Source organism: Choloepus didactylus, chromosome 5 (assembly GCF_015220235.1).
Source record: "Choloepus didactylus isolate mChoDid1 chromosome 5, mChoDid1.pri, whole genome shotgun sequence".
Taxonomy (NCBI): domain Eukaryota; kingdom Metazoa; phylum Chordata; class Mammalia; order Pilosa; family Megalonychidae; genus Choloepus; species Choloepus didactylus.
This window is the reverse complement of record NC_051311.1, coordinates 59,534,205-59,560,843: the sequence shown is the minus strand read 5'-3', so window position 1 is coordinate 59,560,843 and position 26,639 is coordinate 59,534,205. Positions and strand designations below refer to the sequence as shown.

General features: G+C 47.9%; 1 protein-coding gene across 1 annotated transcript in view; it reads right to left on the bottom strand.

Moving 5' to 3' along the window:
- LOC119535309 (plexin-A4) overlaps positions 1 to 14,716 on the bottom strand; it is a 175,457-nt gene extending 160,741 nt beyond the window's left edge. Inside the window, exons 1-2 of the mRNA XM_037837742.1 lie at positions 14,633 to 14,716; positions 1,174 to 1,305 (exon numbers count right to left, since the gene is read on the bottom strand). Of these exons, the coding sequence (XP_037693670.1) occupies positions 1,174 to 1,305; positions 14,633 to 14,716 (216 nt within the window). The remainder of the gene's footprint in view (positions 1 to 1,173; positions 1,306 to 14,632) is intronic.
- Positions 14,717 to 26,639: the final 11,923 nt, after the last annotated feature.

Sequence of the window (26,639 nt, the reverse complement as noted above, 5' to 3'; positions counted from 1 at the left end):
TGGCTGGAGAGGGGAGAATGAGGAGTCCCACACCAAGAGAAGATGTCATCGATCTCTTGGGGAGGGTGGAGTTGCTGCTGGCCGTGAAGGCATAATGCACAAGTCCTGTGGGTGGCATAATGTGGTATTCATCTCTCCCACTGGGCTGAGAGGGGACAGGAGGGAACAATCCAGACTCTGTCAGCAAGGTCCTCTGGGGAGTTCAGGCCTCACTAATGAAGATGAATAAAGGGTGGGTGGGGGGCTGAGGGGTGGGTGCTGCTCATGACTGCTGCCCGCGCTGCTCAGGGCTGACATACATATTCATGCATTGGAGGGACTGCTCTTGGGAATGGCTCATCCTACATAGAGGTGACAAGAGCAGAGGTATGGCAGTGCTAATCCAAATTTGGGGTGGGGCATGTATTGTGGGGTGGACTACTCCAGGCAGTGAATGAGGAGACTCTGGGAAACATCTTCAAGTATATGGAACTTCCCAGGTGAAAACTCTTTCTCTGCCTCTGCAGAGACAGATGACAGCTGGTCTGAGCCTGGGGACCCCCAAAGAACTTATTTAGTTCTCAGCTGAGTTCTAGAACCAAGCCCAACTTTCATACTTCCTAGTCACTGTCAGGTAATAGTGACTCCAGAACCATATCTTTTCCTGGCTTGGCTTCATGGAATTTGCTAGAGGTTCCATGCATGATTTGTTGGTTCACCTGGTTGTATCATTGCATCTCCCAAACACAGACCCTATTTTCTGACTCTCATCCATTTGGCATCCATGGTGCTCCCTCAGCTAGGCTCTTCTGGCAACAAGTCCTTTCCCACCACAGGCCTCCTGGAGCCAGGAAGGTGACTTTGGTGGAAGATTATACTTTGGGTTGGGAAATCTGGACAAAAAATGGGCATCTCTATGATGCTTCTTCAAATGAGAGTAAATTCTAGGCCTGAATATATACATACAGTCATTTTGAAATTAATGAATTTGTTCTAGACTCACTGATATTTTAAATTTCATTTCCTGTTTCAGCCCATCCAGCCTCAGCCCCCAGGAAGCCTAACTGAAAGGATCCACACCAAGCCAAATAAATCGAATTACCTTTCTGTAATTGGCCTCCTGTAGATTTCTATGGAGCCACATGCCAGACTTAGCTGTAAGACAAATGTATAACAGAGCTTGAAGAGCCTTACCTGCCTTTCTGACATGATGTACAGTTGTTCGTGGTCCTTGGAAAAGGCCATATCCCGGAGGACAGGGCCAGGTTCTACCACCTGCACAGTCTCATATTGGAGGGCGTGACCCCTGGGCCCATCTACTCGGATCTGTAGAGAAGACAAAGAGAAGAGCCAGTGTGAGTCCAGATCTTGCCCTTCCCACAGTCAAGCTCTAGCCCAGAGGCTCTTCCAATTTAGCCAAGGGGGAGGAAGTAAGCTTTGCCCCCAGAGTGCTCAGGGGCCATGGGCTGCAACAAACCCACAGGACTTGTGTTGGAATGAATGGCAAAGGGAAGGGAGGGGAGAGATCCAACTGGGTGGATCAAGAATCTGATCTTGTTCTGTCTGGTTCCATATGCCTCAAGCTCAAGTCTTTGAGGCCTTGCTTGTATCGCTTTGGAGAAGAGGATAGGGCTGGCAAGTGGGGGCTGGGGGTAAGGTGATAGTTGCTGGGGATTGGGCTAACAATGAGTAACTGAGGCTTTCTCAGATCAGAATGCCATCCCGTAACAGAAAGGCTATTTCATTTGCAGCATTCTTTAGCAGAATTTTTTTTTTAATTTTAGTGTAGGGTTGTGGGCTGATTCTTTGGACTTGCTGCCCAGACAGCATTGCTGTAACTTGGAGGGGAGCCAGGCAGGGAGCCAACCCCAGAAGTTTTACACCAACTTCTTCTTTTTTGACTATTGAAACCATTGGTTTATACCTCAGATTTACCTTCGATTTTTTTTTAATTGTTCATACAGGTTTATTGGTAAAAATCTTGGAATATAGATCATTTATAAACAAGTCCAGTTTGTTGGGCTTGGTAGTAATTGATTCCTGTGGTCTAATAAAGTGCTTCAGACATAAAACTAATTGACTCAGCAAAGCAAGAGAAAAAGCCTCAAATACAAAGAACAGTCCTGACTTAGATCTGAGTTCCACTTGGCCCACATCGGACCTCCTAAGCCAAGTGTTTCCTTCCAATGGCGTATCTTAGGTCTGATCACCATAGCACTGAGTCAGCTGGACCTAGGAAACACATGTGTGATGTGGGCTGGGAGGACTTGGTAAAAGCGCCTCCTTTCAACCTGGATCTGCACAGCCACACTCCCAGTCCCACCAGCGGTCCAAGGCAAGAAGGCCTAGAACAGAACGGGGAAGCTTCTGAATGACAGGCATTGCCTCCTGTTGGGATAATGCCACTGGATGTGCTTCTCACCAGCGCTGATGGAAAGGCTGCAGGACGGGTCAGGGGCTCTGCCTTGGGGGTGTTGGCCACTGGCCGGGAGGCGTGCAGGGACTGCCCTCACCAGCCAGGTGAGCCTCCCTGCCCCCCTTGCCCCCCAACCCCCCAGAGGCCAAGGCTGAGAACCGCAGCACCTGAGCCTTAGGCACTACCAGCCCAACTTCAGGGCCAAGAATTGAGCTCTGCATGAAGAGAGCTGGCTGGTCTGGTGCCCCTAGCCCCCTCCTCAAAGGTCCTCCTCACTGCTTTTATTAGCTAAGGGCCTGGGAATGGGGCGAGGATGGACTGGAAAGGAAGACGCTTCCTAAGTCAACAGAACCTCTGCCCACCCCACCCACAAAGGTCCTGGGACCTCCTAGGTATTCTATTCATGTCTCCAGGGAAGAGAATGTGGATGTTAAAATAAATGTGTTCCAGGCATGAATCACCCTCAAGATTTCTGGAACACTTAGCAGAGTGTGTCACCCCATGGGTCATCCACAAGCCCTTCTTAGTACTGTTTGGACAATGCAGAGACAACTGGAAAAGACTTGTGCCCACACTTCCCATGACTGAGGATAAATCCAGAAAAGACATGGGCTTCCCAATTCTACGTGATGCTCATTGGGCCCTTGGATGCTGGCCCAGGTCCCAAGAATCATCACGAGTCTGAGAACATGGATCCAATACAACCACCGCTCAGTGCTCACAGAGCTGCCCACAAAAGTAGGAATCAAATATTAGAGACTATGGAAGGGTGAGGAGAACGTTAGAGAGGGGGGGCAGGCAATAGCTGGGGGATCACCAAACTTGATTAAACACCATTAGGATAAGACCCTACAAGGTATCCACAGAGTGACTTTAGAGATTTCAGTAACAAAACTGAAAAAGAAAATTATATTCCAAATAGCCTCATTATGTAGTCTTATTTTTCATTTTTAATTTCTCATGAGATCAAGGAGAATATCAGAGTTATTCAGGGGAACTAAATTACAGAAAGGACACCATGTTAATGACAACTGATCACATCAGTTCACCAGCAAGTTTGCCTCCTCCCTCTTCTGTTGAATTCACTGAACTCTGACACCAAGTCATTTTGTAGTTCCTGTGTTTGATTTTAGATTTGTTTCCTTTTTAAAGCATTATTTGTAAGGCCTTCCCAGATGCCAAGCACTAGAGGAGATGGCTTTGCACATGATTCCTTATATATATAATCCTCTCAATTCTGTGAGTTTAGCGTTTGTTTGCAAAGCTTGCTTGGCCTCTCCTGCATCCTTTCTACCCTCCCTCACCTTGATCCCAACCCTGCTTCCTGGGAAGTCCCTGATAGACATCAATAAATCTTGCCACAGTGATTGAGAGCCAATAGGCCTAAGCCCATCTACTTTGGGCAGACTCTGGCCACAGTAACTGGTTCACGTGGATGCAAAAGCAGGGTATTTTGCTTCATTGTGAGAGAAGAGATCTCTTCTCTCCTTCAGCAGGGTCAAAGAAACATGTAGCTCAGGGAGGTGTGGGCAGCCCTCTTGCGACCAGGAGGGGAGCTGGAACCGTGGAAGGTCAAGTACTGAGATGGAAAAGAACTGGCCTGTCATGACACTGTTGAGCTACTGGGTCAAAATAACCTGAAAGCCTGCACTGCATTGGGAATTTTCATCTACTCAACATATTTTCTTGTTGTTGAAATAATGTTTTTCTGCCATATCAAACGTCCTGAGAGATCCACTGATAATAGATGAGGAAAATGTGACTCAGGTACATTAAACAACTGACCCGAGTTATAAAATGCAGGACAGAATTAGAATCCAGGTTTGGCTCTAAAGTCCATGGTTTCCCCACCCACCTCCCACACCCCCCTCCACCCCCCAGCTACCTGAAGGTCTTGTTCCTTGAGGGGTTTCAGGTTTACTTCCTGGTGGGTGTCACTTAAAGGGAAAGGGCTGAGGTCAGGGTATTTTTCTGGTCTCCACAGTTGCAGAGACTTTCACCAGTCATTCCTCTTTTTGATGCTCCAATACTTGAGCTTGACAAATATTTATTAAAAGAATGAATAAAGTTAAAACTCCCTTTTGCTGGCTCCCCATTAAGCTTACGGGAAAAAAAGTACAGGAATTAAAGAAAAAGAGATGTGTTCAGCCTTGAAAATAAAAATGCTTAGGATTCCAAAGGCCTTTTCCTTCTGTGCCCACCCCAAAGCCACCCGCAGTCCACCTTGGCCAGTTCCTTTCTTAATCCGAATGAAAACGGGAGCTCGTGCAAAACCAATTGGGATTACTACCCACGTCTGACTGCGTGGTGATGGCCTTGGCCCCCGGCCCAGCCAGGATCCATCCCCAGCTGTGTGTTGGCCCCTGGAGCTGTATAGCACAAGAGTGACACTGAGTCCCCTGGAGGGATTTCAGCCACCTCAGGCGCTCAGGAAGCAGCAGGTGCCCCAAAGTGGGCTGGCAGGACTAAGCCCCATCCAGTGCCCCTTGGGCTGATCCCCAAGGGAAACTGGATTCAGCGCCTGAGCAGTCTCCTTTATCATTTGGCCCCCACTTCCCTGCTATCTAGGATGAGAATCACATGCTGGGTGTAGGTGGAAACCAGATGCAACCAGGTGGCCTGGGGCACGGGCAGAGGGATGGACTGGGAGCACCAATCAAGCAAGTTTTCCTAGGCCTGGCCTTTCCCAGGAAGGCTGGATGAGGCTGGGTCCTCATCCTCTAGTTCCTGCCAGGGTGGGAAATAAGTCATTGGAAAGACATTTCTCTCCCCTGACCCCCCAGTCGTTTCAGAAGCAAGAAAGGAACGGAATCATTTATCCTTCTGTTGGAAGAATCTTACACTACAGAAGACTGACAAAAGGAGTTTGTGGTGGGACTTGCTGAATGTTTGATGAATAATCATAAAATTTAGATAGGATAGACCTACTGCCTGCCCTTGGGCCTTTACATAGCAAATAGCAAAAAGAACTGCCATATTCAGAGGGGCTACTATGTGTCGGGCATGATGGTCGACATTTTACAAAATTCCCTTTTTCTTTTAAATCTCCTAACACAGCAAAGTTAGCATTAATATTTATCCATTTATAGGTGAGGCACAAGCGAGGTTAAGTAACTTGTTCAAGTTCATGCACCTAGTGAAAAACACAGCTTCACCCTACCAAGGCCTTACCGACTCCAGTGTCCACGCTTTTATGTGTTTATCCCATGCCATAATCTCATGTTGAACCACATCCTATGGCCACATGAGCCTATACCGCTTCAAGGAGTCAAAATAAGTGATGCTAAAAAAAAATCACCCTGGAGGTCCAGGAGGAACCACGATGAATCTACTGCTGTTCTTTTGGGAGAGAAATGTGCGTATGTATGAAGAAGATGCTGTCATAAATTTTCAAAATAATGATCCCTTACATTTTCATTTTATACCTTGCAAAGCATTCTTAAATAACATTGTTTCATCTGATGGTTGTAAAATTTTTATGATGTTGACTTCCAGCATAATCCTTCTCATTTTACCCGTGAACAAACTGAGAGAGAGCTTTAATGTGACTTGCCCGAAGTTCAATGATAAACCAACTAGTTAAGACCTACTAGAACCCAGGTCTCCTGATTCCTAGCTCAGTGCTTGCTTCCTAACTATTTAGATTTTCCAGAAGCCTTAGATTTTCCAGAAGCCTCATTAAAAATAATGAGTCTCCATGGGACTTCAGGCAGTATGGTCATGGAGAGAGAACCGACTTAGAGACAGAAAAAGATACGTTTCTGAGTAGAGACATGGAACTGGGAGATTTCCCAAGCACGAGTGTTATGACTAGTCTTATTTAATATTTTTTATAAGCGGTCTGGAGAAGAGAGCAGGAAATCTGCAAATGATTCTAAGCTGTTTGGGATAGCAAGAAGTTAAACAGTGGAGATCAACGACGGAAGGCTCTTGAATCCTCTGTGAGGGGCAAGAGGGAGAGAGGAGTTGCCTGTGGTAAGTATATTGGGGACTGGGAGTCTCTGGAGGGCAGAGACCCAACCTGTCTCACTCATCATTCTGTCCCCATTGCTGGCACAGGGCCCAAGACATGGTAGACGTCCAATAAATAGTTACTGAATGAATGACCAACTCTTCTGGGAAAAACAACACACATTCTACTAATAAGATGGACTCTGAGCTGCTAGCTATGATGAAGGTAAGAAATACAATCAAGGAAGGAGATCTGAGTCACCATTTACTGCTCCCCAAATTCCAAGGCATCCATCAAAGGCAACAAAATGTTGGGCAGCATACAAATGGATTTGCAGGGAAACACAAACAAAAACCATTATCCTGGCCAGGTTGACTTGAACACAGAGTGTCATGTTTGGTCTACCCTTCGTAAGGTAGAAATGTAATCTAGACTCAGGGTAGATGCCCACAGCTCAAAGGAAGCCTGGGAAAGACACCCCACGCCACAAAGAAATAGCTGAGATGACAGGAGAGCACAGTGCCTAGAAGTGTTGACTGGTGGCTGTGGTCCAATCAAGGCAGGGGCCATCTCAAAGCTTGTGAGGTGACAGCTTAGGACAAATGAGATTTGTTATCGGGCACAACATTGAAGAGACTTGTGGATCACAGTACTCTAAGCAGTGAGAAAAGGGAAAAACAGAAATTGATTTTTTTTTTTTAAAGTAGATAATGTAAAGAGACCACTAATGGGTCACTAATGTAAATTTTGGTGTTTGGAAGACTTTTATTATTCAGAGGCTGACCAAGGAGGAAACCACATCCTAACCCAGCTCGGCCCTTGACAGAGTGACACACATATATTCATTAATCACCCGCCATGCATTTATTGAACGCCCACTGTGTTCCAGGCTTTCTTCTCTGGATTTTGGAGAAGAAAGGTGAATGGGTCTCAGCCCTTCTGTGCGGAAGGGCTCAGATTTCAGACAAATAGTGCCCAGTGGTGTTCAAAGGCCTCTGTCCATTACCTCTGGAGACGTGGAAGACTGAAGCATAAATCAGGCTATCAGCCCAGCTCCGGGAGACTCACATGGGGAAGCAGCTGGTATACTCCATGTAACTAAAGGACAACCAACACGCCACTCCCCAGCTATGAGAGTTTGCCTGACCAACCAAATAGTGAGTAATATCAGATTTATCCAAAAGCCACCTTAAGAGACAAAATCTCTTAAGGTCCATAGGAAGCCTGATTTGATAGCAGCAAAATTAGAGGCATTAACAGATGTAAAGACATAACATACTGAGAGGGAGGTAAGAGTGAAAACATGAAAGAAGGCTGTCAGAGGGAAAATCATTTGGTCATTTAAATGCAGCCGTCCTGAGGAGAAACAGGGAGTGTGGTCTCAGAGGGGGTGGCATGGGTGTCCCTTCTGTCCTCACCTTAGCCCCCAAGAAATGTTCTTGATCATTCCCGGCTCACAGAAATAGAAATATAACATGAGCCACAAATGTGGGCCATGAATGTAGTTTAAAATTTCATAGGAGTAGCCACGTTAAAAAAAGTAAAAGAAACAGGTAAAATTAATTTCAGTAATATACTTTGTCTAATCTAATATGTCCAAAATAGCACTTCAATTTGTGTACAGTATGAAAATAATTCATCAATGAGATATTTTACATTCTATTTTTTATACTAAGTCTTTGAAATCCAGTGTACATTTTGCAATTTACAGCACATCTCAGTTTGGGCCACACACATCAGCACAGTTCTAGACTATCCACTTCCCCATGTTCTGATTCTATACTTACCAAGCAAGCTGGCTAATAATTTGGCTTCATAACTATCCTCCTGGTGTTGCCTTTCATTGAGATCTCACCCCCTCCCACATCAGCCCCAACACACTTTTCTCTCCCAGGGACCTTCGATCTATCACACAAAGTAATGTGCCATGTTGTCCCCATTTCTGGGAGCTCATGGGCTGAAGCTCCAGCCAGCAGTAAGGTCCCCACCAATCCCCCCAAGTCAGAATGCTCAGCCGAATGGGCCTGGTTCCAACCCAGTCCTGCCCTTGGCAGGTACATCCTTCTCTTTCCAAACTCAGGCTACAAACACTCAGGGCACCCTCCCTGCTCAGGAAGTGGGTAATAGTAAAATTATTTAATAACTGCTATTGGGAGACAATCAACCAGTCAGAAGAGTCACTGCAGGAGCAGGACTTAGAGGATCTCAGCTGTACCTGCTGACACTGCTGGGGGAAAAGGGGTGTGGGGGCACCTAGACAGTGGTGGGCACTCACTCAGGGGCCTGAGGGTAGGAGCCAGTTACTAATGACATAGATGTATTTCAATATTTACCAACTGGCGAGGTCACTCTACGACATAACGGTTGAACATCAGTCTTGCCTCTATCGTGCAGTGACCTCCATTATAGAATTTAGCACACACACCATTCCCTACCTGTGGCTTAACAGGTATGAGCACACATGCCTGAGCACAAACACACACACACTCTCTGGGAGTCCAGGTATCTCCACCCCACCTACCCACCCCAGACACTCATTCTCCAGCCCGGGATCTTTCCGGGCAGCACAGCCCCTTTCCCTGCAGCCCCTCTGGCTCCCTGCCCATCCACCAGCACACACTGCCACCTATCTCCATCCCTGGCACGGTGAGCGTCTGCTCTGCCAGCCGACTGCTATTAAAACATCAGCAGGATGGCCTCTGCAAAGGTCAGCCATCCAGGGAGCTCCTGGCAGCTGCTTGTTTGTTTATTCGAACATTTTCTGGGCCAGGCTGTTTATTTACATCCATTGAAGGATTGAACAATAAATATCGTCTCCCAGTAGCAGGCAGATGCTTGCACTCGAGCGTTCTGGCTGCCGCTCTGCTTGGAATAATCTCCCTAATGAGCAAACACTGCTATTACTCTTTAAAGACGCAGGCCCCACCTTGACTCCTGCCTTTTCTCGCTCCTTTCATATTCTCTTCAAAATTCCTGGTCAAGGCCTACACCTGCGTTGGGCCCAGGTATAGCGAGGTGAGGGTAGGGTCTTACCAGGCAGGCAGAGGAAGGGAGCTGGAACCGGAGCTGGAAGCTGAAATAGACTGAACTCGGAGGCAAATGTCCCAGGGCCACCCTGATATTCATCCGGACCCTCAAACCTCAAATGCAGAGACATGTCAAACCACTTGGTGGCCTGTGGTGGGAGGATGGTCAGTCTCCGTCACAGAGTCCGGGGTGGCAGGGCTTGTGGGGAGGTGCCCTCTTCTCTGAGAGGGGCCCCGGGCTGGGAGTCAGGCCCTTTCCTCTTTCAGGCAGGCCTTGCAGGTGACCAGAATTGGAAAGGAATTAAATGACAACAAGCCAGTTTTCCCAGTGGCGACCTTGTCTGGTGGCAGAAATGCAAACAGGAGGAGGTAGGTGAGGTGACCGAGGAAGGAAGCGAAGGACCCAGCTCTGTTCCTGCGCTCCTCCTCTCCAAAGCCTGAGCCCATGACTCCATCACTCTAAGGTGTCCTGGCTCTCTGGCCTCAACCCGTCTCCTGCTGAGGGCTCTTTGCTGGGAAAGGTGTGACCAGGATTTGCTTTTCTGGCACACTCCAGGGCTACTATGTCACTCAGAAGGGAAAAGAATAATGTCCTGTTTGGATGTTAATTACGGTTTATTCAGTTGACCCCCAAAGGCTCTAGCTGGCATAGCCCCAGTCACTGTCATTCAGCATCTTGCCACACAGGCTGAAAAAGCAGATGAAAGGAAGAAACAGCATGCTGTAGAGTTCCAGCACCTGACACACAGTAGGTGCTCATTTGTTGAATGAAAGAATGAATGAATCAATGATCTGAGCAGATAACTCTGGGCCCAAGTTTCTATAATTGGAGCCATTAGACACACATGCAGCCAAGTCTCAGCTCAAATGCAACCTCTAGGACCTATCCTTTGTAATTCTACGATAAGGTGATGGAGGGAGGGCAATTCAATTCTCAACAGATGAGGAGGAACTGGGAAGGGTATAGCATGTGGCAGACCAGCAGGAAGGCAGAAACAAATAGAGGATGAAGTCTGAGTTTGTGTCCTGCAAGTGGCTGATTGTGGGGTTAAACACCCTAGAAAAAGAGGTCCTTCACTCTCTCCATATCCCTGTGAAAGAGCTGCCTGGCTCGCAGGATGGTAGGTTGGATGACCTCTAAGTTCCCATCAGACTCTAAGGGGCTGCAAGTCTCTTCCCCTGCCCAAGGGCAGGTCCATGATGCTCCATGCATTTACTTATCATCAGTATTCCTGTAACCCCAAACCAAGAACCTCTGAGAGCACAACTTTACTCATAGTGTCACCTTGAATTTTCCCCAGTGGCTTTTATTTCTAAAAATCATATCCCCTCCATCTCTCCTGACACTCCCAGTCCGCTTTCCCTGCTGTACTTTTTCTTTTACCCAAAGCACTTGTCACCTTCTCACATACTATATAATTTAGTCATTTAATATGTTTACTTATGTTTCTGCTAGAATATAAGCTCCACAGAGCAGAACTCTTCATCTCTGTTCACTGATGCAACCGAAACCCTTGAACCATGATACATAGTAAGTGCTCAATAAATATTTATTGAATAAATGAATGAATGAAAACCCTGAAAGTACTCAGTGTACTCATCAACCTTTTGATTTGTCCTCACGGTGCAGATCATCCCTATTTCCACAGTGAGGGGAACAGACAGTTTGGGATGTTCTCACTGGAAGATTCAGCAGCAGGAGTGGAGCTAAAACCTCCCAACCGGCAAGTGGGGCCTGTCTCACTAGGTGAGTGGACTCTGCAACACGCCTTCCCTGCCCTGAGTCCGAGAGCTTGGAATGTGGGCATAGCCTCCGCTTCTGTGTTCAAGTAGCTCAAGGCGCCCCAGAATAGCACAATGAAGGCACTTTGTTTTGATTTCCTGGTTCCATCCAGGAGAAAGAGGATGCATGAGGATAAACAGTAATTAATTAGACAGGCACTGTGTGTGCACGGATCTGACACAGTGTTCCCAAACACTGTTGGGACAATGGGCCCTTCTGCATCTGGGCCTCCCGTGACACACATACACAGAACCAAAGGATCATTTTGTAGACTGACATTAGGACTTCTTGCCCTGCCTTGTCCAAATCAGGAGAGTTAGGGAGAATGGTCTCTATCCCTGACCCGCCTGCTTGGGTGGTAACATAAAGAACAAGATACACCTACAGGAGAAAAAGATGCTGAAGAAATAAAGGAAAGTGAATACGGTTGATGCAAAGGAAGAGCCAGAAAGGTTCAAATCAGCTTATTTCAAATGCAAAATATTTGAAAACAGGCTCTCTCAATGTATATTTCCAAGGAGATTCTTTCTAGAGTATTACGTGTCGAAGGTACTGGTTTGGAACCTTGGTGGGTCAGTCATCTCATGATCCTAGAACTACCATTTGAGTAGCTGCACCCCAAAGCCTTAGCTGGCCATTTCCCATGTGCTTCTGGCCACAAAGGAGCCTGGGCAAACACTTCTGGAAAAACAAGGACATATAAATAGATCATCTATTGACCCCCCAGCCATGTGCCAGGTACCCCACCACATGCTTGACCCATATTTGCTCATTTTGGCACTTGGCCAAAACCACTCTCCTCCACTTTCCAAAACACCAGAGTCCCCTGGCTCCCGAGATGGGGCGCTCAGGCGGAAGAGTGACTGGTAGAGCCTGTGGGAAAGGCTGGGTGTGAATCCCAACACTGCCACTTAGGGACTCGGTGACTTAGATGACCTTCCAAATATCTCGGCACTTCACTTTCCTCACATGGAAAGCAGAGATAACGACCTTTCATAGGGTAGTTGTGAGTATGATAATCTCCTAACATGTACAATACTTAATAGAGTGAGGGGGAAATGGTTATGTCTCAATAAATGTTAGCAATTATTATGATAAAGCCAATTCAAATGAAACAATCTCCATCATCACCACCTACTGCCTGTGAAAGCAGCAGCCCTGTGTTCTACAGAAAGAGGTTAAAAGAAGTAGCCCACTGATTGGGCTCCCAAAGTCTGACAAGGGCTGGGAAGAAAGAAGAGGACCCAGTACTCAGCTCTGGGCTGTCTGAAGCAGACTGGAAAAGGGGAAACACTGGGGCAGAGGGCAGGGGACTAGGCATAGAAGAGTCTGAGCCATAGATGTAGTGCTCAGGTGGCCTTTGTCCCACCAAGATACAGAGCCCATCACATTTCCTCCCTGAAGCTGAAGGGATGGCCCAGGAACCCCCTGAGTCTTCTTTAACCAGGGAGTGATTCAGAAGGTGGCGACTTGAAGGAGAATGCCTATGGTTTGACTAAGCCACAGGAGAGGAAGTGGAGTATCACAGCCTGGCCTCGCCAAGAGGAGGGCCCACAAGGACAGAGAGCACAGAGTAAGAGCTGGCAGGAGGCCGAGGAGAAGCAAGAACGGTTTCCTGAAGGGGAGGCAGGAGCTGTACGTGACATCATGGACAGAGTCTCCAACCCGGAACCAGGACCCCTGGCTTCTCATCCACAGTTCCCTACTGCCTCATGCTACAGCTTTGACAAGTCAAGCTGCTTCTCCCCCCCACCCACCCCCACACATTCTCCCTGTGCTCGGTTTCCCACCCCTGGTAAATGGGCAGCTGTCTCCTCTCTTCTGCAAACTATACAACTGTTGCAATCATGAATGGGTTAATGTCTGAAAAACACATAAGCACCTGGAACAGGGGTGCATTGTGAATGCAAGGGGCTGAGATGCAGTCAGCGTCTCTCTCCTGTTGGAAACCACCCCTCCTCTGGAGTGGGATCCAGCCCCTGCTTAATGCAGCTGTATCAGAACAAGGAACAAACCATGTCCAGCTGGAGGGCCTCAAGAAAACACAAGTAGAGAGAAGACTGAAAATATAGGGATCCTTGTGTAAGTGTCCACAGTATTTCCAGTAGTCCTAAATGGTCAGTTCTTAGCTCAGAGGAAGGACACTTCTAGCTCAGAGCCCAGTCAGATGAGAGACTCCATAACTAAGTGTGGACTGGGTGGGGAAAGTGGGTCCTGTCCAGTTTTCCTCCCAGTCTCAGGAACGGCTCACCGTCCCAGACTCCTTCACTCTCCAGATGGGACCAGTTGTCATGTGCTCCTGCTCCTCCAATTCCTAAGTCCAAACCCTCATCTCATCTTGGGATCATGACTGTGACATCTTAGCTGTTTTCTCATTCCCACAGCCATCATCTCCACTTCCAGACTGTCCTTTACATATTGTCATTGTCACCCTAGAGCAGACCCCCTATCAAAGCCAAACTCTCGGCCCTTCCTCTGCCGGGAGACTGCCTCATCTTCCCAGTCATCATCCCAACAACCACCGGACACTGGGACTGGAGCACCCTCTGTGGACGTCCCCAAGCACTCACTGGTGCAGCACCCCAGGCTCACTGCCTTTCCTGCCAGGCCAGCGGCTTTCCTGCTTCCTTGGGACTTGGCTTGACTCCTCACATAAAGTCCCATTCATGCCATTTCCCTCACCACTTCCCTTTCCTTCAGTTTCCTTTAAACTAACCCATGCCCACCAGTCCCTCTGAATCTGGTTCAGAACACTCCTGCAGATGGCTTTCTCCATAGCACCGGCCCCACTCGGACCACCTCCTTATGTCACATCCATGTGCGGCTATGTCTACAGCCACATAAGGCCGTCCTGAGCTCTGGCATGCACAGATGTCTATTGTTCTTTCCTCGCATTTGGTTCGGCCGTGAGAGTCCCAGTGTCTGGAGGGCAGGACAGTGGCATGGTGTTGTAAGTACAGGGCTGTGTGGTCAGCCAAGCTGATGTCCTAATTCTGCTTATTATTGACATTTGCAATCTCAGGCAGGATTTTTAAGATTTGTTTGAGACCCTCAGCAGAAATATGGGGCTAAGAATTCTGAACTCAGGGTTGTTGTGAGGATTTCATCAGGTGGATGATGAAAAGTGTGCCTGGCCCATGGTAAGTCATAAATACTTGTTACTATTGGTTGTAGTTAGCCAGCATGTAGTTGTGCTTAGTGAGTGTGAAGATAAAGACAAGAGAATGATGACGATGATGATGATGATGACGACGATGATGATGACATCACAGCACAACAGACTTCCCCCGGCAAGGCTCGCTTGCAGCATTGTGAACACTGGAGTTGCCTAACTGATGTTTAGTAAATTAACAAATGAACGTATGAGATCCATTAACAATGGGAAAAGATCAAACATGACCCAGCATCCTCCGAGGCGCTCCCCTAAGCTTATATCTCCTTAATGTCGTCTCCTTAAAGAACCGTCAGGCCCCTACCTGACACCAGGGCATCAGCAGCAGCCGGCCCTGTATGGTTCCCTGCATCAGATATTGTTCCAAGCTGTCTGCCAGAAGCCCCATAGGACTGTTGCTCAGCCCCTAGGCGCCGTTCGGCAATTTCCTCGATAAATAAATAACCCAGGGAGCATCAGTCAGGAGCAGGTTACCTCGACATTTGCTGTCTCTGATGAGCTCTGCTCTGGGTTCTTTCCCTGCAGCCTCGTCAAGCTGCTAGGGCATCAGCATAGGGTACCGAGGCTGCCATCCTCGGACAGCTGCGTGTGTGTGCACGCGAGAGCAAAGAGCAGCCTGTTTGCTTAGTGCAAAGGACCGAGGTGCAGGCTTCCCAGGAAAGGGAGACTATGACTCCTTAAACAAGGGTGGTAGCCCCATCGACCCCTAGTCCTTACCTACAGCAAACGTGCAACTGTGCACCCCACCTCTTGGGAAACTCATCAGTCAGAGTGGCGCCACCTGGCTTCTGGCTGGGGGCCGAGGGCTGCTGTGGAATGTTACAGGACTTGCAAGGACCAGAAACTGGCAAAGATTCAGCTTTTCCCGGGTGGCTCCCACGCTTGTTTGTGGTCTACGCCAGGTTATCAAAGTAGCCCCGGGTCCTGGACTATCTAGGATTTTTGTGCGTGGGGGCTAAAATGAAGGTCATAAGTAAGTGTGGGATGCATGCAAAGTTTACTCAAAACTCAACTTGGACATCACTGTGCCCAAGGATTCTCCCAATCTCCCCGTGTAGAATAGATGCCCTTTCTGGTCCTTCAATAGGACGTCATCCACACCTCAATCATCACAGTTATTATGTATCACAACAGGGCTTAATATGGGCTCACTTCTCTCTCCCACTTGCCTGTGTGCTTCTTGAGTGCGGGGCTCAGGTCTTACTCATCTTACCCAAAGTTGCAAAGCCTGGTATGTGTAGCCCCAGATTGGAGTCTAAGTTTTCTGGTTTCAAACCTATACTTAGTAGCAATGCACACAAAAGTAGATATTGTTGTGTGCCATAGTGATATGTTGCTTATCATGTAACAAATAATTACTAGCAATTCTTTGAAAAGTGAGATTTACTCAGCGTGATCGCACACATTTGAGATCAGTCCCTCACCAAGTTCTACTTAATTCTTCTCCCTCTCCCTGCACATCCCCCTCACTAGCTACTGGCCACATTTTGCTTTTTATTAACAGCAACTCCTCTGAAAAAGAAACGCTTGGAACTATTACAAATGAGAACCCAGGAATTCATGAGGCTCAGGGTGAGGCATGTGAATGGTTTACAGTCAGAAAATCTGTTCCCAGAGACCCTGTGGGGAATGGCCTTCCCCAGGCATAGAATTCAGGAGCTGAGAAGGGGGTCCCTGTCCGGAGGATGACATCACCAGACAGAGCTGGAATGCACAGATGCAGAACGCCAAGGGCCCTGGGGCCAGGGGGGAGTTTGGCCGTGGCATCACAAAGGCTCTTTTGAGCACCCCTCGTTCCCGAGAAAACCACAGAGACTGGGTTTAAGCCACCCCCGCCATCAGTTGAGGGGCCTAAAGACACTCTCCTCAAATCAGATGGTGACCTTTGATCCCACTGAGGGAGAGCCTAGAAAAGGAGGGAGGCAACCAGAGCCGAAGTGCCTTAAATAAAAAAAAATCATGTTAAGAGCCTGTATGGGATACTTATTTTGCCGGAAGCATGTGGAGTTAATTGTAGAGAAATGCATTTTAAAATAAGATATTGGAAAACCATCCACTCCATCACTGGCCACAGTTATTGCAATTATTTATGCGGCACCACCAAGGCCCGTGTGTTTCACAGCAATTAAACTATTGATCTCACAGCTGAAAGGCACTGAGCAAACCCACAGCCACCACTCCTGGTCCTTTAGGAATTTTCTCTCCCCATGCTTCAGATGTGGAAACTGAGACCAATGAGCAAGGAATCAAGAAAGCCAGAGCCAGTGGTTGAGATATTTATATTAATAATTAATATGTTACTATCATATGCTAATTTTACAACAACATATTAATATGCTCATTTATCCATTGGCCAGCACTTACTCTGGGCTCTTGAGGTGTTAGCTTCCAGGCTTGCCCAGGAAATAGTGTAGTGGCCTAGTTAAGGGTGTAGACTGCAGAGTCCATTAACATTGGCTTCAAACACAGCTCTGCCACCAACCAGTTTCATGACCTTTGGGAAATGAGTCAGCCTCTCCAATTCCTAGTTTTTTCATTCATAAAGTGGGAATAATAACAGTACCTGTCGTACTTGGCTGCTGTGAAGACTTAATGAGTTAGATGTCAAGCCTGGCACATTGTGAGGGCTAAATTAACTAGCGTTTGCCGTTTTTATCTCGGGGGTCCACAGGACACTGGTTCACCCAGAACACATTTCTCCGTAACTCATTTTTCATGGCTACATCATTGGCAAGTCATGCAGCTTCTGGCTGGGACAGGCGGAGACTTGCTCTAGTGGGAGCCTCGACACCAAGGTTTGTAGTGGGATGGGCGACCCTTTAGTCCTTCTTGATGGTCTCGAGGCAGGAGCTGGACCTGGACCTCTGTTTGCAGCTGGTCGCCTGCATGTGGGAGGGGACGTCCCCCACTGCCTACCATTTTCCACCCCAGGAACATGGCCCCACAGCCCCACTAATTTTTCCTCAAACTCAGAATCAATATTAAGCTGATAATAGTTACACGAATTATTTATGAAATGCATTTAAGGCATTATTTAATGAATTTTGAGCACATAGCTAAGGGATAAAATGCATATAATCATGGGAGTCTGAGATGGAAAGAATTCCCCTTCATGAATCTTTTTAACTATAGTAAGTTGCATGATCCTGGAATATAACCTCTAAGAACAGGGTGACCGTAAAGGACTGTGGTGTTCATCTTGGTCCATCCTGAAAGCAGTGAGGATAGAGGGGGAAGAATGGAGATAGAAGGAGGAGGAACTTGAAGAATCAGTGACAACTCTGGATTGTCACAATGAGCAGACTGGGAGGGAAAACCGGTTTAGGTGGAAGATAAAGAGTGAGTCTGAGGTCTGTTAAATATGAAGTGACATTGACCACAGTCAATTGACCATGTCTGGTTGCTTTTTGGAAATTCAGGACTAGTGCTTGGGTAGAAGGTCATTCCTAAGGCCATGCATTTGGTAACTGTCATTCTAGAGGTGAATGATGAAATACCAAAGTAAAAACACTTCCAAGAGCCAGAATTTAGACCACTGTCCCAAGCTGACCCTCTTACCCTCTCTCTGAGGGTCGATCTGTGCACACTTCATCAATTACAGAATTCAGATTAGAAATTCACTGGAGAAAGGGAAGACCACAATGTTACAGGTTCCCACTTCCCTTTATGTTGCTCCCAGCAAACCACAAAGGGCTCACTCAGTTGAGAAATGAGAATATTCCCCCATTTACCAATCTTTCTAGACATCACCAGGAAAACGAGGAGTTCAGATGCTAAGATCCAGATTCTAAAATTACACACACTGTATATATCTGCTACCTCCAATTATTCCGTGACAGGAGAGAATCGGGGTGTCTGGTGAAAGGCTGATGGAGGGGACAGGTTGCGGTGGAGGAGGGAGGACGTTATCCAGGAACCAAAGAGAAGACTAGTTTGGCATCACAGATTTGCTTGGAGCTGGCTCAGGAATTCTTCTCCAAAGGCTTCATCATTTTCAAAACCCAAATTTATCTACCATTATTTGAAACCTCAGGGTTGATCTTCCACACTGATTTAAGATTTAAAACAAAAAGAATTTTCAGCACATAGCTATTCTCTCCATGAACCGCGGCTTTTGGGCAGTCACATACCAATGCCCGCCACCAGGGGTCGCTGGTTCCCTTCTGCTTCTTGGGCCCCTCCAAAGTTCACCCCAGTGAGCAGGGGCAACGGGAGGGGAGGGGCGAGAGGAGGGAAAGGGTTGGGGAGGTGAGCATTGGGGAACCTCGGGAAAGGTGAGGCCTTTACAGGTCATTACTCTCTGGTCTCCGAGACGGGCCCCATTGACCTCCCCATCACAGGACCTTGGGGCTCAGATCCAGACCCTCCCTCCATCCCAGGCCCACAGACTGATTCCATTGACTGGACTTCTGGCTGCTGTTCTCCAGCCAACATGCTTTCTTTCCCATCCCTCCAGGCAGGCCAGGGAAAAGCACTGACGGAAACTCTTCTTTGTTCCCCTTCAGCCCGCTGGACTCTGATCATGTCAGCTGGTTGTGCTTCATGTGTCAAAGAGAGACAAAAAGAAGCCAGGTACAAAACTGTCTGGTGTCGCTTAATGTCCTCCCAGGTTTCTAAGCAGGTGATTATTTCTTGAGCCTCCAATGGCCTGCCAGCACTTTGGAGGGTTTTTATTACAGACATTACAAAAAATAAAGGTGTCAGATAATTCAGAATAATCTTATTGTCTATCCTCCTAAGCATATTGTGTATCTGCTGGAACCCAGTACTCCTCCTTCAGAACTTCCCTTCCATGACTTTTTCATTTGGCACCTATAATGAGTGGGTCTGAGGATCTGGGGGCAGGGGACACGTTTCTGTGGCTGGCGCCCAGGGCACAGAGCCACAAGGGTTCTCACACAGTGTGCGACCTCCGTGTGTCACTTTTTCTCTAGTTCACGTTGAGCAACTACTGTGTGAAAAGGCCTGCTACAGGGGTGCAGGGAATTCAAAGTCCACTTGACTGGTTTCTGCCCTCAAGGGCTTGTTGTCTAAAACCATGAAAATAACAAACCCCATTTAGAAAGCAATTTCACATTTATTTTCTGATTTAATTCATACCACATCCAGTAAGTAAACAATAGGTATTTGTTGAATAAAGAAATGAGCCACAATTGCCATGAGATAAGAAGGAAGTTACTTTTATTTGTGTCATATTTTAAATAAATTGATTCGAAGAGGTTAAATGATATGCCCAAAGTGAGGTATAGCTAACAAGTGTTGGATCAAAATTTTCTGATGACATGCCCCGTCCCCGACACCAAGCTGTCTCCTGAGTGAGCACATGCACGTGACAGGCTGTGCGTGGCCATGTGAAGGAAGGAATGAGTGATTCTGAGGAGGGCGCCTCACAGAGTGGCAGTTTGAACTGACTTTTAAAGGAGAGATCTGATTTAAATAGTGGGGACTATGAGGAAGAGCCCTCACTAGGGCAGGCCTGGAATGAGCAAAGGCGGAGACAGAGGAAAGGGTCAGGGCATGGGACTTGAGAGTGACAAGCTGGGAGGTGGGATGCAGGTACAAGAGACCCTTGAGTACCCTTCACAGCACTGGGCTTTCACGTTTAGGTCAAGTAGGCCCATTGCATGTTTCTGAGATGGGAACTGACATGACCTGACTTTTGTAGAATAGAGAAAATAATCCTTCCCTATGTCCCCAACTTGGAGAACCTGTTACAAGACCCTTGAAGATGAGCATTTTTATTCCTTTAATAAAGGTGAGAATCTACTTATTGTCTAAAATGTCTAAAATGTAAAATAATACTCTACCGGCATGAGGCTGCCTACCATGTGTCGGGAGGTGGATTATACTGAGCCGTCAACACTCTTCCTGCTCTTTTGTAACCAACTGCTCATGTTTGGGTTAAGGGAACAACACATTTCTTCACAGCAAGCTCTCTAAGCAGAGTTTTTGAAAACCTTGGCATTCTTAATATAGACAGAATCAACCAATTTAGACTCATGGAAAATGGTGGACTTATTTTAGCACATCTTTAGTTAAGTTGCTCAGGGGTAGAGACCCAGAGTCCTCACAAGCTTACAGGCACAGATTTTTAAACATGGATTCGACACTTGTCTATAAAGCATCTATTCAACAAGCAAGAACTTAGTGCTTCAAACATTGTAAAGAGTTTTCTTGCACATTATTTCAGTGCATCCCTATAACGGTGTTATGAAACAGGTTCGGAAAGCGTCCCTAGGCCCCGGCCCTCCAGGAGATAAGGAACTAAAGACCAGATGTTAAGTAACTTCCACAAACTCATGGCACCATTTTACGTCCATCAAGTCTCTTCATTCCTGAGTCCATTGCCCTTACCATACTGCCTTGGAGTGTTAACTTCCTGTTCAGCCTGAAAATCAGGGACTGGGGTAGTCTGACCCATGAAATCAATTCCTTACCCCCCCCCCCACCTCTGCAGATCCATCAATGCAGAGTGAGATGAGTAAATAGGGTGCTATAAAGCTGCCTGTGGCTGTGGGCTTTGTTATGGTGTTGCGTTGAGTTGAGTTGTGTTGGATTAGGTCAGACTGTATTGGATTTACTGGTCTGCAATTCAGTAGAGCTTGATCCAAACCCTGTAGCACAGCATGTCCACTCGTTTGCGTTTGCCATGCTGGTTCCACAAGGACTAAGCCATGTGCGGCAAGAGCAAAGTGGGGAACCACAAGCAAAGGACAGTGCCACCTTGGCCGAGCACCAGCTTCATGCAGCCACGACAAACCCTTCTGGAGGGTCCCATCCCGTTCCACTCCTCAGCTGGCTCAGGTTATGCAGGCTCAGGGCAGCCTCAGGAGAGGGGTCGGGAAGAAAGCCAAGAGCAGGAAGGAGGTGGAGAAGGACAGCCAGGCAGGGCGAGGGGCGGGGGGCAGGTGGGTAGACTTTGCAGGCCAGAGAGCATTCTCTCGGAGCTCAAGAATCGGCGAGTCCTGGGAACCGCTGTGATCAGTTTTCCCTGAAGACCTGAGGTAACCCGGTCAATGAAACTCAAGCCAGAGTGGTTTTGACATGAGGTCATGGACCAAGACAAGGCAAGGGCAGAAGTTCCAATCCTGCACACAACAAGTGCCTGCAGACAGGAGGGCAAGGAGGCTACCCTCATCTGAGTGACCTGGGGGGTGGGAGTGGGGGGCTCTGGAGCCCTTCCTAGCCAGACAGATGAGACAAACCTGTCCTGACCAGTGGAGAAGATTAGGCTTAAGCCTAGTACTCTGGAAGGATTCTGAAGGCAGTGGCATAAACTGGCTCTTGCAACACCCTCCGTCTGCTCACTGAAGGGGAAACTGAGACAGAAAGGAGAGCAGTGCTGCCCAGAGGCCAGAGCATCACGGGAGGAGTCTTATAGCAGCATGCCATGCTTGCTCTGGATACCCGGAGCGGGGGGCCAGCCACCCCTACGCTCAGTCTACTCACATCCTCCCTCCCTCCCCATCCCCTGGGGCTGGAAGCCAAGGAATGCCTCGGCTGCTTTATTTTTCCTCCCCTATCCCTCAGAGTGAGTGTTTCCACAACTCTTACTACCATCCTTACTTCCTGTGTTCTTTACCGCAAAACAGGAAGGAAGGGGGGAAGAGGAAGTCTTTCCAGAGCCTCCGGTTATCCTCGTGTGTTTTGCTTTCCTTTTTCTTCGTCTCCCCACTCCGATCTCATCCGCCCCTGCATCGGGATCTCTAATGCATCTGTACTTGTGACAACAGGTGAACCAACAGCTGCTGCTGCGGCTCCCCAGGGCCAGAGGGGCCCTTGTCCATGTGTGTGCGTGTGCGTGCGTGTGTGTGTGCACGCGTGTGTTCTGAAGCTGCTCTTGAATCCCTGTGAGTGCTGCGTTGACTCCTGCATCTCCTCCTATATCCAGTAGGTGGCAGAGCTGCAACGGGCCGGTGATTCCAGTTCTGTGGCTTTTGGCCCCTCAGCTCCAGTCAGGGTGGGTACACTGTGGGAGAGAAGGTGTGTCCAAACGCACCCCAGCCCTGGGGGGCCCGCACCAAGGTCCTGGGCAAGGCGATTTGGGGGAGCCTTATCCAAACACTCTTCTGAAAGCCCCTCTCCTCCTCTCCTTCTCTTCTATTCCTCTCCATTCCCCCAAATTTTATCTGGGAAAGGGAGAGCCTATTAGTATTTACTAAGAATCTGCAATCATGGTTTGCAAACTTAGTGGGCACAGAATCTACCTGCGGAGGTTTCAAAATGCAGCTTCTCAGGCCCTGTCTGCTCAGCTCCTGACTCTGCATGTCTGCGATGGAGCCCAGGAGCTAGCTTTTCTAAGAAGCACCACTGGTGATTCCCAAGCAGTAGCCCGGAGAACCCCACCTGGAGAAGTAGAAAATTACAATATCCTAGCTACTTTCTACTATGTACCTGCTCAATATTTATACTGAGATTTGTTTTCCGTCTTCATGTAATTCACGATTCTCTCCAACCGTGTCCTAGTCTTCAGTCCCAACCCCACCACCCTCCTACACCGTGACTGTTTTAGCTGTGCATTTTTAAGAAACCACTTTTCTTTTTGCCTGTTGCTAATTTCCTGGTGCTGTAAGATCACTGGACTTCTTGGCCCTTAAGAAGGTTCTCTCCTAACTGCCTAGCTGCCATCTTCATCCTTCCTATGTTCTGCCCCACTTCCTGAAATGCTCAGGACCCGGCCCCTCCCTGGGGATTTGCAGGTGCTGCTTCTGTTCCTCTCTCACACCCTCAGCTCCCTGCCTTCCTGGATTCGATTGCCCTGGGGGAAGGTCCCACTTCTTTGATGGCCTCTGACCAAGGTTCTGCAGTCAAGCAAGCTAAAGCTAAACCACAGCCACCAGGGCATCTCCCTGAAAGTCAGCAAAGACCTCAGACCCACCCAAAATGGTCACAGAGGATGCTCCTAAGATAATGACACAAGGCACTCCATTCACTCCTTACCTCCTGAAATCAGAGAGAGGAGGGCAGTTTTAGGGTCTCAGTCTCCCCCAACACTGAACTACCTTTCCTATGAATGAAGTTATTTCTTGGCGGACACAACATGAAAGCCCAATAATAAACCTCTTGTGGACTTCCTGGTTTAGAAAAGTTTAAAGCAAGGCAACTTTTCACCCTCCCTGGTGGAGTGGTTCTCAAAGTGTGGCCCCCTGACCAACAGGGTCTGGGAACTTGCTAGAAATGCAAAATCTTTGGCCTCACCTCAGGCCTACTAAATTGGAGACTCTGGGGATGAGGCCAGGAAAGCGTATCTAACAAGGCTCCCAGGTGGTCCCAACCCTGATTTTGACAGCCACTGTCCCAGCAGAAAGGGACACAAGGTGAGCAGGGAGTGCCAGCGACTGACCACATCACGCACAGCCAAAAATCTCACTGCTTTTCTGCTCCCTGCCCTGTTCTGGCCATCCCACCTCCCAGCTGCCTTGCCCTGTTCTGGAAAAGCTGTGGGCTGCCAGGCACTAACTCACTCCACACTCACCAGCCTGTGTTTCTCCAAAAGTTTCCCTCTTACCATCTCTTCTCACCTAGCTCTCCTGCCACCCCCTCGCATGCACTCATGATGTCCTCACCTCCCCACAGCTCTTTCTCTTGACAAAGAGAAGAACTTGGCAGGGGTTGGTTTAGTTAACTCTGATCACACACAAAACAAACTGCTATTTTTCTATCTGCCAAGCTGCTGAAGGCAAGGATGTCAAACCCAGGGTCTGTGCGAATGTAAGATCTACAGCTACCCTAGCGTGTTGTATTCTAGGCAAGTGTTGTGTTTTTGGTTTTGGTTTTTTTAAAATCATGATCCAATTTCCAGGGAGATACCGGTGACAACCTCTCAGATGCTCATTGCACGGGCTGTGACAGTCTCCTCACACATCCCCCGGCCTGGAGAATGAGCAACTCCCATAAACAGCAGACGGTGGGTCACCTCTGACATCTGCTCTCCACATTTCCAATCCCCTGGAAGGGGTTGTTCAAAGCAACACTGAGCTGAAATGTCGGTGCACCACGTGTGTTTGCAATGTCAGCACACATTAGCAGCCAGACCTGCAGGAAGGCAGATCAACAGACAGGAGAGAGCCCTGGGAGGACATGCATTGGAGTCCAGTGAACATTCAAGATAAGATTTTAACAGCACTTCTGTGGTTGGGGGTGGGGGGAGCAGAGAGCACTTTGGGTAGAGTCAGGTGCATGTCCTGGGGAGACCTGTGTGCAGGTGGCCTACCTCCCAGGGCTGTACCAAGTGGCAGGAGAGACTGCACAGCCTCAGCACGGGAGGAGAAGGGAAGCCAATGTGGGGATGAGAAGGCATAGTAAGTTCTAGTGCTCCACCCTTGGAAGAAGGTATGAAATGCAGAAAGTAGTATATTCATCTATCTATCCATCTATGTTGATGTCTGGGCAAATTACCACCCAGTTCCCATGCCTTTTATCTCCCAGTAGCCAAGTTAGCAACAATTATAGTAGAATCATAGTGAGAAAAAAATGCATGCAGTCCAAATGAAAACAGTAAAAAGAAAAACAGAAAAAGAATACAGTGGGGAAAACGTTTTGCAAAAGGAAAGTGCAAGAGAAACCTGGAGATCTTTGCATACAGGTACTCCGGTCTGAGACACAATTTGTATTAAATCCAGAAATCAGAGGCTTGAGTTCATATTCCCTCAAAGGGCTGCCTTATTCATCTCCATTCTCCTAGATGGCGCATCCAGATGGCAAAAGGCTGTGGCTCCTATTCTTGACATCACACAGCAAGACAGTCTCATGGCTGAAAGTCCTGAACCACAGCCAGGCTGGCCCCTTCCCAGCAAATGAGTCTTGATGTGATTTCAACCTGTCAGGCCCCTTCTCCACTCTCAAACCTGAAATGGTTCCTGTCCATCTGGGACTCAAGCCCCTCCATCACTATTGCTCATTCGGTCGAAAACACTTGTCCCTCTTCTTAAACATATCATGTGCCATTTGTGTTTTTAAACTAATGTGACTTGTTTTGCTTTGGGAATTTAGATCATTGGATGATTCTTTGAAACAAACACAGACACTTAGGAAGAAAGATATGTCCCAAATCTAGGTCTGGAGATCACTGTCCTAGGGTTCAGTTTCCTGTGAATTATACATCTATTCATGCTTTGAGTAGAACTGATGATCCACCACCTCTCTGGAGTCCGCTCTAGACAACACAAGCCAGAGTGGCCTTGAGATCTGAAACATAAGGGTTGGGGAGGGGTGCTCACTTATATTGGTGTATTCTCCTCTGGCACCAGTGAAATACACGGGGTGACATAATGGAAGTTCATGGAGGGAAGAGATCTATGGAAGGAGAGACTCATAACTCAGGTGGCTACTGAGCTGTGATCCCCGTGAGTTCACCTTGTCCAGCCTGTCTTCACTCCTGTCCCAGCAATCTGCCCATAAATCACCCTTACAGGTATATTGCTGGGAGCCAGTGGATGATTCATGAAACACAGTAGACAGATGCCCTGGAAACATGAAGCTGAGGGGTTGAACCATATGAGGAGGCAACCACAGGACCCCAGGACCAGCATGTCCCCGAGTTTGTCTCTTTGACATTGACTTTGCTCCAAGAGCCTGGGGGCCTGTGTTCTCCCATGGTGGGTTTTGCATGCTTCTGCCAGCTGGGTTAAGTTGGCCAACCACAAAGTCAAAGACTTTCACTCTAGCAGAAGATAGCATGAATGTATCTCCACCTTCTTGCTGTTGCTTTACTTCCCTAACGTTCCTCTTTTCTCCTTTCTTCTCTAGTGCCCTCACATTTCCTCCTCTCTTAATTGGAGATTTGCCTTAGCTTGCACCAGAAAGTAGGAGGGAGGAGTTGATGGTAGAAATTACTAATTTCTATTTACTTCTTTTTCAGGCAATGTGAAGGTAGGGGGTGCGTCAGTGGGCCAGTCATAATAACCATATAGTATTTAATATATTTCAGGTTTAGTTTTACCAAGTGGGTTGTACCTGTATCATCTCATCCAGTCCTCACAATGGCCTGAAGGTCTGAGAGGGGCCAGTAAAAGCAAAGCCTTTGTCACCAAACCCCCAACCCAGCGGCCTGAGCAGAGACCACAATTCCAAAAAGACCATCTCTCCAAAACAGATCTCTTAGGTCCTCCTCCTAGGACTTGTTCCTGTGCAGCAAGTCACTGAAATGGGGACTCCTCTGGCACCCCCTTCTGTGATCAGGGGGAAGGTGCCCCTGTTAGGCCACAAAACCATGGGCTAGCCTCAGACTCTGACAAGTCTGCTGAGCTCTGCAAAATGACCTGAACCCCGAGATGGAGACACTGATGATGTAATGTACAGTTAGGTCATGT